Here is a 16,517-nt window from a genome sequence, read left to right as displayed (position 1 = left end):
AGACCTGTAATTGTTTGAACGAAAGGTTATTGCCTTGCAAAGCCCATTCCACTCCCATCTCTACATTTGCTCCTTAACCCAATTTCAGATTTTCTGTTTTTATTTCACATTTCCAGCACCTTTAGGACTTTGCCTTTATGTGACATTGTGAACAGGTGGCTAGATGGGCTGAAGGGCACACTGTAGTTAGGTGGAGGTAGGTGGGCCATAATGGTTTCCTATTTGGGGACAAAGTTCATTCAGTAGCATCTCAAAACCAGTTGAGACTTATCTCCCTGAGGGGAAAAGGAGCTGTGTCATTTGTGCAAATGTAATTTGTGATATCTGATCTCTGAGGCAGTCAGGTGGGTATAACAAAGTGTAACTTGCTCAGTTATCTCTAGTGACTCTTGTCAGTGTTCATGCTCACTGAAATGTTCATTGAATTTGCCAGGTGAACTCTGCAACAATCTGCAGTGACCCACAGAATTAATTGGATTTATATGGGCCCTGTTGCTATCTCGGTTTTTTGCTGTCTCTTGCTCTCCTCCTTGTCTGTCTGTTTTGCACCTTCTTGTATCTGTTTATCTTGCCCTCTCATCCACAAGCTCTGTTTGGTCTTTTACTCCTGCTTGTACATTCTCTGTGGAACCTTTTATTGTCAGACTCAGTTGTGGGGTGGATTCAGTGCTCATTGTTGCTTCATCACTTAAAAAATTAATTGTGGGGTGAGGGTATCGCTGGACAGACCAGCACTTATTGTCCATTCCAGAGGGCAGTTAAGAGCCAACCACACTGCTGTGGGTCTGGTATCACATGTAGCCCAAACTTGGTAAGAATGACCGTTTCCTTCCCTAAAGGACATTAATGAACCAGGTAGGCTTTCCCTACCATCATCATCATTACACGCTTAATTCCAGGTTTTTATTGAATTCAAATCCTGCCATCTGCTGTGGTGGGGGTCAAACCCAGGTCCCCAGAACATTCCCTGGGTCTCTGGATTAGCAGTCCAGTGATAATACCATTAGGCCTTACGCCTTACTCTCTCACTTTCTCCATCTCATCCGTTAAGATGACTCACTACCATTTTCTTGAGGACAATTAGGGATGGAGGGTAAATGCTGGCTTTGCCATTGACAGGGTGCATCCTGTGAAAGTAAAAGAGAACTCCCTTGCTCCTGTCGGATGAATGTTGTGAAACTTAAAAGGGTTCAGAAAAGGTTTATGAAAACGTTGCCAGGGTTGCAGGGTTTGAGCTACAGAGAGAGGCTGAATAGGCTAGGGCTGTTTTCCCTGAAGCGTCAGAGGCTGAGGGGTTACCTCACAGAGGTTTATATGAGGGCATGGGTAGGGTAAATAGACAAGGTCTTTTCCCTGGGGTGGGGGAGTCCAGAACTAGAGGGCATAGGTTTAGGGTGAGAGGGCAAAGATATGAAGGACCTTAGGGACAACTTCTTCACACAGAGGGTGGCGTGTGTATAGAATGAGCTGCCAGAGGAAGTAGTGGAGGCTGGTACAATTAAAACATTTTAAAGACATCTGGATGGGTACATGAATAGGAAGGGTTTAGAGAGAGATGGGCCAAGTGCTGGCAAATGGGACTAGATTGGGTTGGGATAGCTGGTTGGCATGGACGAGTTGGACTGAAAGGTCTGTTTCCGTGCTGTACATCTCTGTGACTCTATTTGTGCAGGCTCTCACTTCCTGTCATACTCTTGTTCTCCTGCTCTCTCATTTATTTCCAAATTTCAGCTCAGCTTCGATTTTATGTGTCAACCTCGTGTCTGAAGGGAGCCCCAATGCAGCCAAACTAAAATCAGCAATTTTCCAATAAAAAGGAGGATTATATAACCTCAAATACAGTGAATAAACCTCTCCGGAAATGTATTCTGACCTAATTAATCACCCATTACATTCAATAATTATGAATTTCATAACTAATTACAATCAATATTTACATTTATGTAAATGAGTCAAAGAACATATATATTCATTAAAAATATTCTATGTATCAATTCCAATTACTAATGTCAACTTAGTCCCTTTTTTAAAAAAAATGAATTTGTAATTAAAAATGAGAGGAGACACCCCTTCAGGTTGTTACACAGTTCAGTTAGATTATGATGAGCCTGTAACTTCGCTGTGTTTATCCATTTCAATGGTAGTGCTATCACAAAACACAAGTCTGTAAAATCTGTGATTGTATCTTCATTTGACCCTGGTCTTCAGAGCTGTTTTCTGGATGAAGAATGTTCTGGATCTTCTCGATCTTTGCGTGAATGTGAATGATCTCATGTTGCCCTTGGATGGGAAAGCTCTAGAGTCGATACCTATCCTATGATACCTTCATCTCTACCCAAGGAAGTAGTTTGTCTCTAGTTATCCTACTGACTCCTTTGATCATCTTCAATGTCTCCATTAGATTATCCCTCGATTTTCTATACTTGAAGAAATAGGAGTCTAGTCTGTGCAGCCAGTCCTCATTGTTGAGGTCATTTTAAACTCAGTATTAGTTTGGGAAAATTGCAACATAGATTCACCAAAGTGAATCTATCCTTCTTGTGAAGTGGGACCCAGAGTTAAAGCAATTACTCATGATCAGGTCTAACCTAAGCTACATCAAAGATCTATCGTAGAATCCCTACAGTGTGGAGGCAGGCCATTCAGACCCTCAAATCCACACCGCCCCTCCAGAGAGAATCACAACCAGATTCCTCTGCTCTATCTGATTCTCTCTGACCTTGCATTTCCCATGGCTAAACATCTTAGCCTGCACATCCCTGGACATAAGGAACAATTTAACATGGCCAATCCACCTAAATTGCACATCATTAGACATCTTTATCTAACAGAGTCTAGATTTGAGTAGGCTTCTCGGATGCTGCCTGACCTGCTGTGCTTTTCCAGCACTACTCTAATCTAGACTCTGATCTCCAGCATCTGCAGTTCTTACTTTTGCCATCTTTATCTAACATTCCAAACCATTATATTCCAGATCTTTTTAGAATGAAAGAAACTTTCCATTTTTCTTTAACAAAATAACATAAAAATCATTAATTCTTCTGTACATAACCCCCTAAATGTTTATGTAAATTTCACTGTTGCGAATTCTCATAGAAATTAGGCACAAGAATAAGCCATTCAGCACTTTGAGGCTGCTATGCCAATCAGTATGGTCATGACTGATCTTCTATTTCAATGCAATTTCCCAGCTTTCTCCCCTTACTCCTCAAATGTCTTTAAAATCTTAAAACGTTAACCGTCTTTTTCTTGAATATATTCTGTGGCTTGGCCTTCTCAGCCTTCTATGATAGAGAATTCCACATGGAATTTAGTGAAGATATCTTTCCAAATCTCAGTCTGAAACAGTCTACCCATATCCTGAAATTGTACTCCCTCGTTCTCAATTTCCCAACCATGGAAAATATCCTTTCGGCATCTAGTCTGTCCAGTTCTGTTAGAATTTTATGCATTTCAGTCGGATCCCCTCCTCATCCTTCTGCACTCTCGTGAATTCTGGCCCAATAGAAACAATCTCTCTAATAGTATAGTCCTGCCATCCCTAGTATCTGCCTAGCAAACTTCCATTGCACTTCCTTTATGGCAGTTATTCTCTCTTATGTTGAGAGACCAAAACTTCAATTTTTTAGGTGTGATCTCACAAGGTCCTGAATAACAACATGAAGACATTCCAACTTCTGAACTCACATCATCTTACAAAGAAGGCCAATACACCATTTACCTTAATTGCTTGCTGCATCTGCCTGTTTGCTTTCATTGACTGGAATACCCAATTCAAGGATACCTAAATCCTTCTGAATGTCCACATTTCCCAATATTTAAGTAATGCTTTTCTTTCACAACAAAGTGTACAATTTCACATTTAGCCATATGCCACTGCATCTTCAATATCTTTGCCGATTCACTCAACTTGTCTAAATCACCTTGGAGTCTTCTTGTGTCCTTCTCATAATTTATAATTCCACCTAGTGTTGTGTCATCAGCAAATTTGGAAATGTGGCATTTGGTTCCCTCGCCCAGGTTATTTATAAATATCTCGTGAATAGTTGGGGCCCAAGCAGTGATTCTTGTGGTACCCCACTAATCATTGCTTGCCACTTAGAAAGACCCATTTACTCCCACCCTCTGTTTCCTGTTTGTCAACCAATTCTCAATCCATGCCAACATATAACAATCTACGTCCTTGTAGTCTAAATTTTCCCTCTCATTTCCTTTGACAGACTTTTATCAAAAGCCTGGAAATCAAATACATTGCATCCACTGGTTCTCCCTTATCCATTCAACTAGGTACATCCTTAAAAATAACAACAGTAGATTTGTTAAGCGTGATTTATCTTTCATAAACCCATGTGGGCTTTGCCCCAACCTGTTAATGCTCATCATTTAAAAAAAAATCTCATCTATTTCTTTATATCCAAAGTGACTATTCTCCCAATTCCTTGCATTAAACACCATCTGGCTATATCCATTTTGAGATGAGAGCACAATCACACTGTGTATCCTGTGTATCTAACTTGGTTTCATAAGCATACTTAAATGCTCATTCATTGGTGTTATCACCTTGTCAGAAGGTTGGCTGCTATGGGCCTTCCTCCCATCTATGCTGTGTTTCACACGGGGCAACTACTTCAGGTCCAATATATTTGCCAGCTATTTTCATCTCGCTTCTCTTCAGCTATATTTTCTGTTAATATTTCTCTCTAATAACTGTCTCTGTTTACTCTTTTCTTGAATGATGCTACTGATATATTAAATCTTTGTCTTTTGATGTTGTACAGTAGTTTCCTCTCTTTTTTTCAGATGTTTCTAACACTTCTGTGTTTCTCTTTCTGTCAGTGGAGGATATACCAGGAATCCTCCTTTCTCTCCACAACTCAATGTATAGTTTCTGTTGTACGCCAGTCATTGGAAATTCAACTTCTTGTTTTCTAACCTTTTATGTGCCTGAGGAATGTTGGGAGATCCCTCTTTAAAGATTTAAAAAGGACATGAGGGATAACTGTTTTTACACTGGTGGTTTGCGTGTGGAGTGAACTGCCAAAGAAAGTGAGAGATGCAGGTACAATCTTTATTATAAACATTTGGATAAGTTCCTCACTAGGAAAGGTTTGGAGGGATGTGGACTAAGCACAGGTTGGTGGGGACTACTTCAGTTTGGAAACATGGTCGGCATGCTGTGTGACTTCATGATTCATCACAGATATTTCCTGGGCCCCATGCTCTCAGTGACTATCGTGAAGTATCTTGAAGTATGCATTGACATCAAAAGTGCTTTCTTAAGGATACATTTATATATTAAACAATGATTACCACTTCCTCTAGTAGCAAGTTTGACAGTTTAATGTTGTTGGGGATAGAATATTGCCAGAGGTTTAGCTAACTGATAGAAGACAGAGTTGGGATAAGGGGATTAGTGTTGCGGCCACAGTTGTTGACAATATATATTAATGTCTTGGAAGAGAGAAGTAAATATACTATTGTCAAGTTTGCCGATGGCAAAAACATATTTGGGAAATCAAGTGGTGAGGACGACACAGTGAGTCTATAGAAGGATATAAACATCTTAATGGGCAAAATCTTGGCCATTAGAATATAATGTGGGAAAGTGAGAGATCATGCACCTTGGCAGGAAAAAATAGAGGATATAACATTTAAATGGAGAGACTGCAGCACAGAGGAATCGGGGATCCTTATGTACGAATAACAAAAAGCTAGCATCCAACTTCAGCAGGTAATTGCAAAGGCAAATGGAATGTAGACCTTTATGTCAAAAGGAATGGAATATAAAAATATGCAAATCTTGCTGAAACTACACAAGCCGTGAGATAGCCCATACCTGAAATATTGTGAACAACTTTAATCTCCTTGACTAAGGAATGCTGGTGTTGGTGGCAATCCAGAGAAGGTTCACTAGACTGACCTCAGGTCTAGAGGGAACCTTATGAAGGGAGGTTGAGTAGGTTAGGTCTGTACTCCTTGGAGCTTAGGAGAATGATAAGTGAAATATGTTGAATATACAAGGTTCTTAGTGGGATTGACAGGGTAGATGCTGGGAGATTGTGTTTCGCTTTGGGGGAGTTTAAGACCAGAGTAATCTCAAAGTAAGAAGCCACCCAGTTAGGATGAAGATGAGGACTCTATTCTCTCAGAGCGTAGAGAGTTGTGAAATTCTTTACCATAGCAAGCTTAGAGCTGGATTGTGAAGTATATTCAAGGCAGAGATTGTCAAGTTAATCAGTGGAGGAATTGAGGACTTATGGGGAAAAGGCAGGTAAATGGAGTTGGAAATTATCAGGTCAGCCATGATCTCATTGAATGACAGATCAGACCTCATGGGCAGAATGGTCGACCTCTGCCTTTACTACCTGTAGTCCTGTGGCTCCCAATGAAGGAAGACCTTGACTTTAAAATTCTCCTTCTTGTTTTTAAATTCCTCTGTGGTCTTGCCCCTCATTTTGTAATCTCCTCCAGCCCAACAATTCTTTACTCTTCTAATTTTAACCTGTTGGACAACTCCAGTTGAGTTGAACTTCCATGTTTCTTGTATCATAAGCTCTAGTTCTAGGTCTAGCTCCAGCTCTAGCTCTCCACCTCACTTTTCTTGTTTAAGTTGCTCCATGGCACCTCTTTGTCCAAAGCCTTTGGTCATCAGTGGTAATATTTCTTCATGAGTTTTAACATCAAATTTTGCTTTTAAGTATCCTGTGAAGAACTTTGAGATGTTTAAATAAGTTAAAGGTGTTCCGTAAATGTGAGTTGTTGTAGTGCTGATAGTCCAGCTCTTAGCATGACTGAATAACCCCATGCAATAATGCTTACCAACCTGGCCCACTGATTGTTGGATTATCAGTAGAGATACAATACCGAACTGCATTTGTATGCTGCCTTCAATATAGTAAAATGTCTCAGTGTTCATAGGTGTGTGAGCAAACAAAAATTGGACACTGTGCCACATGATATGATATCAGAACACACAAGAGGCGGCAGTTTTAAGAAGCATCTTAGAGGGTTAAACCTTTTTAACGGACAGGTTCGAGGAGTGAACTGTAGAATCTGAGGTCAAAGTGGCCAAATACATTGTTAATAATGGTGAGATGATCAAGATCAGAGATGCTCAAGGCTCTGTTGTTGTTGGAGGACAGATATCTTGGAATTTTGTGGGGTCGAAGGATAGCACCAAGGAATGATGAGAAACTAGGAGCTCAACATCCCAGATTTTTCATATTGTTAGGCCACAGACGGAGGCCGGTTGGCCCACTGAGTCTGAATGAGCAACTCCTTTTATGCCAATGCCCTGCTTCTCCCTCTATCCCTACACACTGTTCCTTCCCAACAACACCTTGGCTTTCAGCTTTGCTTAATTACTGTCAGCCTGGAAGGAGAGACGAAGGCTCTGTTTTGGAAAAAAATAATTTATTTGGTTTGTTCATCTAAGTTTGTGTTATCGCTTTGTGCATCTTTTTGAATTTTTCTGTTTTCTTTTGACTAGGCATGGTGCAGAAGTTGGACCAGAAGCTTCCAGTTGCCAATGAGTACCTATTGCTGTCTGGTGGAGTCCGTGAGGGTGTGGTGGACATGGACCTTGAGGAGCTTAGCGTCTACGTCCGGGGGACAGACTATGATATGGACTTCACTCTTCTGGTCCCGGCCCTCAAACTGCACGACCGGAACCAGCCGGTCACCCTGGACATGCGCCACTCTGCGCTCTGCCACTCTTGGCTGAGTCTCCGGCTTTTTGACGAAGGGACCATCAACAAGTGGAAAGATTGCTGCACCATTGTGGACCACATCAACGGAGGCACCAACTATTTCTTCTCCCCCACCCGCGTGGCAGACTGGTTTCATGACGCCATCACCGTGGTGCTCGCTGAGATCCAGAAGAAGCCTCAGCGCGGGATGCCGAAGGTTGAGAAAGTGGAGAGGAACGGCATGGTGATCTCCATCGTCCTGGCCGTGGGCTCGAGCCGCATGCTGTACGATGTTATCCCCGTGGTCTCGTTCAAGGGCTGGCCCGCTGTGGCACAGAGCTGGCTGATGGAGAACCACTTCTGGGATGGCAAGATCACCGAGGAGGAGGTGATCAGTGGTTTCTACCTGGTGCCAGCCTCATCTCTCAACGGGAAACGGGAGAACGAGTGGCGCTTATCCTTCGCACGAAGTGAGGTGCAGCTGAAGAAATGCATCTCCAGTAGCCTCATGCAAGCCTACCAGGCATGCAAGGCCATCATCATGAAGCTCTTGTCCAGGTCCAAGGCCATCAGCCCATACCACTTGCGGAGTATGATGCTCTGGGCGTGTGATCGACTGCCCGCTACCTTCCTGGCCCAGGAGGAGTACGCTGCGGACTTCCTGCTCGGCCTGATTGATGACCTTCAGCACTGCCTGCTCAACCGCTCCTGCCCCAACTACTTCATCCCCCAGTGTAATATGTTTGAGCACCTCTCAGATGAGGCGGCCGTGCTGCATGCCCGCAAGCTGTCCTCCGTGCGCTCCGACCCTGCCGAGCACCTGCGCACCGCCATCGAGCACGCCAAGGCCGCCAACCGGCTAAGCCAGGATGTCCACCGGAGGGGCAGTGGCTCTGGCACGCCATCCCCCTCCTCAGACACCGGTTCTGGGGACAACCGGCAGCCGGACGACCGACTGGCCAAGAAGCTGCAGCAGCTGGTGACGGAGAATCCGGGCAAATCCATCTCGGTCTTCATCAACCCAGACGACGTCACCAGGCCCCACTTCAGAATTGATGACAAATTCTTCTGAGGCGAGAATGGGACTCCTGTCCCAAAGCTGCTTCAGACCCCGCTGAAAGGACCAATCCCCTTAAAAGCGCTTTTGAGAGCAGAGTGTGTGTCTAATAAAATACAGAACGTATCTGGTACTGCCAGCACATTGAAGATTAGGTCCGTGAAGATTGGACAGGTTTCAAATGCGACTTTCAAACAACAATGGTTTCCAATTTCCTCAGACTGATTATCCTTCAGGGTGAGGAGTCTTCGAAAATTCTCCTGTCTGAAATTGTTTCATTTCTTAAAATAAAGTGGAAATAGTCTTCCTCGCACACCCCCTCCACCAAGCAATCGTTCCAAAGCTAGTAGCAGAAACCCTGCAGTAGGTCACTGAGGATGGCTCCTTTCCCTTGGCAAGGATCAAGGCCTGTTGTGGTTTAAAGGCTGAGGAATGTCTTGGCACAATAAGGACCAGGAATGGGACAAGGCTTGAAAGAGCTGGGCTGCTGTTGCAGCTGGAATGCCACGGCCTGAGTCCTTTCAGGGCCCTTGTTTATTGCTGAAATTCTTTGGGTTTTCCAAAAGGGTGGCTGAACTTCGGAAAAGAATGTTTGTAAAGACTGAATTAAGACAATGTGTTACTTCCTTTGTGGCCTCCACAGATCTTGGTTCGTGAACTCCTTCAAATTAATTAAGCGCGGTAGTGTCTTTCAGTGAAACCAAGTGGACTTTGAGATGGGAATTGATCCTGTGTTGGTCAGGTCTCCATGTTGAATGTGTTTGATAACCTGGACAAGCAGGGAGTGTGAAAGCTCCTTATGTTTAATGACCGAGTAAACTCAGTGAGGCTGAGCATCAGTCGAAGGATGGGAGTAGGAGGAGATTACAAAAGATTCTGTTTCTGATCATTGTCCGCCTTCATCGTATCTATGGAGTGCATATGTACACATACACTGGTTGGGTGGAAGCAGGACTGTGATGGCAGCCAATATTAAATAGCTGATATTGATGATGTTGGTGTTTAGGAGATGTCCTGCGGGGAAAAATCTGTGGATTTCAAAGGTGAGGGTTTTGGAGTAAAAGAGGTGGGGAAGGAGAGAAACTGGAGGTTCCTGTCAACTCCAGTTCTCTGCAGACACCCCTTCCTGAATAGGGCCATGCTGCAGCTTGTGAACTCTTTACTCTGGGTATCTGCTGCTTTTACACACTGCAATCTGCCATCTACTTTTCACTGTTGAGGATTCTTTCTGTGGGAAGACCCAGAGAGTCTGTATGTGATTCTTATCAACTCCAACTGCATCCTGAGCCGAGTAAGAGAAATGACGAGCTGTTAAATTGTACCCAGGAAATATTTATGTTTTGATCTGCAGCGATGAATTACACTGTAACAGTGATTACTTCCTGGCCAATACCTTCCTACTCTCTGATCCCTCCTCACTTTTAATGGCATTGTTTCCCTGTCTTTATCCTTCAACGACCGTGAATTCTTCCTGATTAAAAGTCTTTTTTCAAAGCCGTATCACCTTGCCTTGGTAATTCTGGAGTTTTATATAACGTCTTAATTTCATCACCCTAGTACAGAGCTAATGTTCTTCTCCTGCTCTCTTACTGTAAACATAGGATGAGTGTGTGTATAGTTATTTAGAAACAATCCCACTCCATATGCATAAATCTCTGCATATATGAATGAGAAATGTCTGTGGCCATTCCTAATCTGAGCGAGAACTGTGTAGCTGTCTCTTCTGAGTTTTCCCTTTGCTCAAATTGCTGATTCTTTCAATATTCCCCAGCTCTCTTTGCTTCTGTAGAAACTTGCCTCTGAAGTACAGCTATGTATGTGGACAGAGAACTCCATTTACTATATGATGTTCTCTCTCCATCTCTGTTACATAGCACCCCATGACCAGGCAGCAGAGAGATCAGGACTGAGGTAATTCCTTTTGTAAATTAGAATAATGGGTGAGAGGGTAGCCATGAACATATGCGATTGATTCTGCACCACTTAACAGAAAAAGAGCCAGTGGTTAGAAGGACACCAAGCTGGTGAGTTACCCAGGTAACTCCTTCCTTGTTCATTTAAAAATAAGAAGGGGAGAAAGGGCATCCTCTATTACCAGGTTTCCTCAAAGTAAATGTATATTAGTAATTTTACCACTCACTTGGTTACTAAACATTCTTTCTCAAGTTCATTTCTTATTTTCAGCAACTGTCTACTTGTTTATGTTCTTGGATATTTGGTCCTTTCAGTAATCCATGATTGTATTGCTTCAGGCCAACTGTCCATAGGACTCAGCATGGAGTCACTTGTAACTGCCCTCTGAAATGGCCTACAGAGCCAATGCTTTCAAGGGCAATTAGAGATGGTCAACAGCCATTTCAAATCCTGCTATGGCCAATGGTGGGATTTGAATTCAATAAAAAAAAATCTGGGATGACCATGAATCGATTAGCTATTGTCAGTAAAAAAGCTCCATCTGCAGTGTGGCATGGTGGTTTAGTGGTTAGCACTGTTGCCTCACAGTGCTGTTATGACATGGGGTAAACCATTATAATCAGCAACACAAAAAAGATTATCCCATGCAGTAATCTGTAAAAATCAGAGTGGCCAAGAACTATTTAAATTAACAACTTTATTTCTTGAAGTATAACAGAGAATAATTAACTAACCACTATTTACAATTTATTTCTCTAACTTATCTTTTAGTTTCCCTTCCATAATACTAGTCTGATAAAACTCCCAATTAAGATTTACAAAACAATTCTTCTTATTTCGAAACCAGACAGTAGGTTCTTCAGCTCTTCCAGTGTCTTCTTTTCTCCTTGTTAGGAATTTCCGTGTCACAGGTTACTGATCGAAAAGGTACTTTTAAGAGAACTATTTTCAAGCAGTCTGTTTACATGCTGGGTTGTGGCAGTTCTCCTCTAAACTGTTCAAGTTTCCCTGACTTTTAAGATTGTCAATATACTCAATTCAAACTTGATTGGAGTTTATGTTTCATGTATAATTTAAACTGATTGGCCAAATTTGAATTTGTTTTTGTCCCTAAGCAATGAACTGATCGAGGTGTTCGATGCAGTGTTATATTGTTACCTTTTTGAGAACACTTAGTGCTATGTCCGGTAGTTATGCTGCTTTTAAGTCTCTTAAAGGTATATCCACATCTTCATAACACCTCTCCCCTTAAGAAAAAATGAACCATCATAATGAAAAGATGGCCTTTTTTTTGTCTACTTTATAAACATGTTACCCTAACATACAGATAACTTTAATATAAGTTCACCTTAACTACTCCCCATAAACCTGTGTATATATAGATAAAAACATTAAAGACAAATCTCATCTAAACATTGTCAGTTAAATCCATGATAATGCACCTGCAATTACATTCTTCTCTCCAGCAACATGTATGATTTTTAAATTAAGTCTATAACATAACACTCCAACAAATAGTCTCATATTCTTTAAAACATTCTAAGAATGCAAACTGATTGTGATCAGTGTACACATTCGTCTCCAACACATTATTTGTGGCATACACATTAAAATGCTGTAAGGTCAGTACCAAACTCAACAGTTCTTTTTTGCTCCTGGAGTATTTCTTCTCTTGGATGTTGAGAAAAGTAACCAACTGGCAGTTCAATCCCATCCTCATCTTCCTGTAGGAGTACAGCTCCAACTCCTATGTCACTAGCATCCTTGGTGACTTTAAAAGGTTTTGAAAAGTTTAGTGTAGCTAAAACTGGTTTGATGGTTAATATTGATTTCAAATGGTTGAACTCCTCCTGGCATTATTCTATCCACTGAAACTTTGTGTTCTTCTTCAGCAAGTCTGCTGAGTGCAACCTTTTACTTCAAGGTTGGTCGTGGAAATTCCTCGATGGGCTTTGTCTTTGCGGTCTGTGGGGCCAGCCTTCCATGACTGATGTTATGTCCCAAGAACATCACTTCTGCTTTTGCGAATTCTGTTTTATTTAAGTTTATCACCAGTTTTGCTTCTTGTTGTCGAACGCTGCCAACTGTATCATGTGATCATTCCAGAACTTAATAAAGATCACTATATTTTCCAAGTAGACTGCACAGTTTGCTAACCCAGCCACAACTCTGTTCGTGAGTCTTTGGAACGTGGCGGGCACGTTCTTCTATCCAAAGGGCATCACTTTAAACTGATATAGCCCATTTGTGTTTACAATCACAGAAATATCTTTCACCGACTTTGATAAAGGTACCTGCCAGTAATCACACATTAAGTCCAACTTGGTGTTGTAACTGGCTTGTCCAACTTTCTTGATACAGTCCTCCAATCTAAGAATTGGATATGAGTCTGATTTTGTAGTGGCGTTGACCTTCCAATAATCCATGCAGAATTGTTGAGTCCAGTCAGGTTTGGGAACTAAGATGATCAGCGAACTCCACTCGCTCTGGCTCGGTTCGATAATGTCCTCCTCAAGCATGGCCTCCACCTCCATCTGGACCTGGTCTGGCCTACATGTGACTCCTGACCCACAATAATGTGGTGACACTTAACTGCCCTCAAGATAATTAGAGATGGGCAACAAATGCTGACATAGGCAGTAGCATCCCATGAATGAATAAAATAAAATGCTAGCCTTGTTCACGCCGCCCACATTCCATGGAAGAATGAGAGAAGACAGAGATAAATTACCCAGGTTCCAAACAGTTCATTCTCACTCATTTACTAAGCATAGATTTGGGTAGGTTTCTGAAATATACTTCTAACATTGCCACCACTAAAAAATCCAGGTGGTGTTTTCCTTGCTTGGAAATATGACTGTTTTAAACTAACCAGCAGCATCTGTTCATCATCATTCAACTCTCCCTTTGTGAACCATTTCCATTTCTGCTGATGGTGGTGAACTCAGCTAGGGAGCTCGTCAAATAATCTGCTTTACAGATGTGGTCCATCTCTGACTCTCCATGTGCTTATTACAGTCACCCTGTGTCTTTTTCAGGTTCACATAGACAAACAATTCCCCTGAGGTTCTGGGGTCTGCTTTTCCACACCATTGTCCAGAGGCATTCAAATGTTAGAATTATCTTGCCTAAACTCCATTGTAAGAAGAATAACTTCTGAGTTAGCATTTTCTAATGATATCCAAGGCACTCCACTAACTCTCCATCATCTCCGGATACAGTTTAGCCTCCCCTGCAGAGTTACCATCTGACCAACTTTCAAAGGTAGGCACCACTCCAAGATCCCTCAATAATGAGACAGTTCTTCTGCTGTCGCTTGTAGCTCTACACTGCCCTCTCACTCCTGGGTCTCCACTGGCTGCCCAGATGGCGGCCATCTCGTGATATTCAGATCTACTGCTCTGGTACACCAGTTCATGACACCGTCCCCAATCCTTGCTGGGCTAAGTGCTTTGGACTGTAGCCAGTGCAGGCTCACATAAATCCGATAATTCAAATGTACAAAATTAGAAGCAGGAGTAGACCATTTGGCCCCTCAAGCCTGCTTGACCAACCAGCCAGATCATCTGATTACTCCACATGCCTGCCTACATTTGAAAACTTTACACCCTCTTGCTCTTCAAGATTCTATTTATCTGTGCCTTAAAAATATTCAAAGACTTTTCTATTGCCTTTTGAGGAAGAGTGTTCCACTTTCTGTGCGAAAAACATTTCTTCTCATCTCTATTTAAAGGGAGTGACCCATGGTTCTAGATTCTTCCACAAGGCGAAACGTCCTTTCCATATTCTCCCTGTTCAGAGCCCCTCAGGATCTTGTATGTTTCAGTGAAGTCACCATTTGCTCTCTCCGATACTGGGAAATACAAGCCTCACCTCGTGAGGCAAGCCCCTCATTTCAGGTATTTGTCTTGTAAAGCTTCTCTGAACTGCTTCCAACACATTTACATCCTCATTTAAATAAGGAGACCAATACGATACACAGAGCTCCGAATTTGATCTCTGTATAACTGAAGAATAATGATCATACTTTTGTATCCTATTCTTCTTGTTTTCTATTTGGTTCATAATCACTTACTGTACCTCCATTCTAATCTTTTATGTTTCATGCATGAGGCCATTGAGTCTTCCATATCACATACTCGTCACCATTCTGATAATATGTTTCTTTAAACTGCCTAAACTGATCATCTCACCTCTTCCCACATTGTACTCCATTTGACAATCTCTGCCTGTTCACTTAATCTATCTATATTCTCCTTTCATAATCTTTTCCCAACTTGTATCTGTCACCTGGATGTGTTCTCATCCTATATGCACATGTGATCAATGTGTACGTATGTAAATTTATTACATGTAATATATGTGAATACTATGTGTTAAATATACCAATGTATATAGAGTATAATATATTTATTGTCTGTGTGTTTGTATGGAAGTGAACTCCAGGACTTCCTAGCTCCATCAGTTCCTTAGACTGCAGCTTGACTGGTTAAATGGGGTCAAATTTAATCACTTCATAGCAATCATAAGTTCTCGGAGCAGAATTGGGTCATTCAGTCATAGAGGCTAGTCTAGCATTCGATCATGGCTGAAATGTTTCTCAACCCCATTCTCTTGCCTTCTCCCCCTAATGTTTGATTCTCTTACTGGTCAAGAACCTATTTATCTTTGTCTCAATGACTTTGCCTCTGTAGATTCTATTCTCTGGCTGAAGAAATTCCTGCTCATCTCAGTTCTAAATGGTTGTCCCTTTACTTTGAGGCTTTGCTCTCAGGTCTTAGTCTCTCCTAGCGGAAGCATTACCTCTGTATCCACTTTATCCAGACTTTCTCAGTATGCTGCAGATTTCAATGAGATCACTCTCATCTTTCTAAACTCTGTTGAGTGCAGACCCAAAGTCCTCAACTGTTCCCCATATGATATGTTCTTCATCTCTGGGATCTTCTGCGGGCCCCCTCCAACACCAATACATCCTTCCTTGGGTAGAGGGCCCAAAACCGTTTCCAATATTCCAAAAACAGTCTGACCAGAGACTTATACAGCTTCAGCATTACACTCCTGCCCTTGTATTCAAGCACTCTTAAAGTGAATGTAAAATTGCATTTACCTTCCTAACTGCCAACTGAACCTGTATGTTAACTTCAAGAGAATCCGGAACTGGGACTCCCTAGTCCGTTTGTGCTTTAGATTTCCAAAGCCTTTCTCCATTTGGAAAATATTCTACGCCACCACTCTTTCTGCCAAAAGTGCATAACTTCACACTTTCCCACATTGTATTCCAACTGACTCTTCTTTGCCCACTCTCCCAGTTCTTCTGCACCTATACTGCAACCTCAACACAACCCGAGCTTTCAGCTGTCTTTGTGTCAAACCTAGCAACACTGCCCTCAGTTTCTTTGTCCAGATTGTTAATGTATAGTTGTGGTCACGGCATGTGGAACTCCACTAGTCATCAGCTGCCATCCTGAAAAAGGCCCCTTTATCCCTCCTCTCTGTTTTCTGCCAGTCAGCCAATCCTCTATCTGTGCCAGTATTTTGCCCCTAACACCGTGGGCTCTTACCTTCTTTAGCAGCCTCCTGTGTGGTACCTTGTTAAAGACCTTCTAGAAATCCAAATAGATCACATCCACTGGCTGGTCTTTGTTGACTTGCTCATTACTTCCTCAAAAGTTTCTAACAGATTTTTCAGGCATGGCTTTCCCTTGATGAAGACACGCTGACTCAGCTCTATTTTATCATGCACTTCCAAGTACCTTGCATTTCTTCCTTAATAATGGACTCTAAAATGGTACTAATGGCTGAGGTCTGGCTAACCAACCCATAGTCTCCTGTTTTCTGGCTCCAATGCTTTTTAAACA

At 42.1% G+C, this 16,517-nt stretch overlaps 1 protein-coding gene across 1 annotated transcript in view; it reads left to right on the top strand.

The window, feature by feature from the left end:
• The window catches only part of LOC132821702 (nucleotidyltransferase MB21D2), a 61,423-nt gene extending 52,504 nt beyond the window's left edge, over positions 1-8,919 (top strand). Inside the window, exon 2 of the mRNA XM_060834408.1 lies at positions 7,490-8,919. Coding sequence (XP_060690391.1) covers positions 7,490-8,760 — 1,271 coding nt within the window. The 3' untranslated portion in view covers positions 8,761-8,919. The remainder of the gene's footprint in view (positions 1-7,489) is intronic.
• The last annotated feature ends 7,598 nt before the right edge of the window (positions 8,920-16,517 follow it).

Source organism: Hemiscyllium ocellatum, chromosome 13 (assembly GCF_020745735.1).
Source record: "Hemiscyllium ocellatum isolate sHemOce1 chromosome 13, sHemOce1.pat.X.cur, whole genome shotgun sequence".
Lineage (NCBI taxonomy): Eukaryota > Metazoa > Chordata > Chondrichthyes > Orectolobiformes > Hemiscylliidae > Hemiscyllium > Hemiscyllium ocellatum.
The sequence above is the reverse complement of the archived record's forward strand: the minus strand, read 5'-3'. Positions and strand labels throughout refer to the sequence as shown.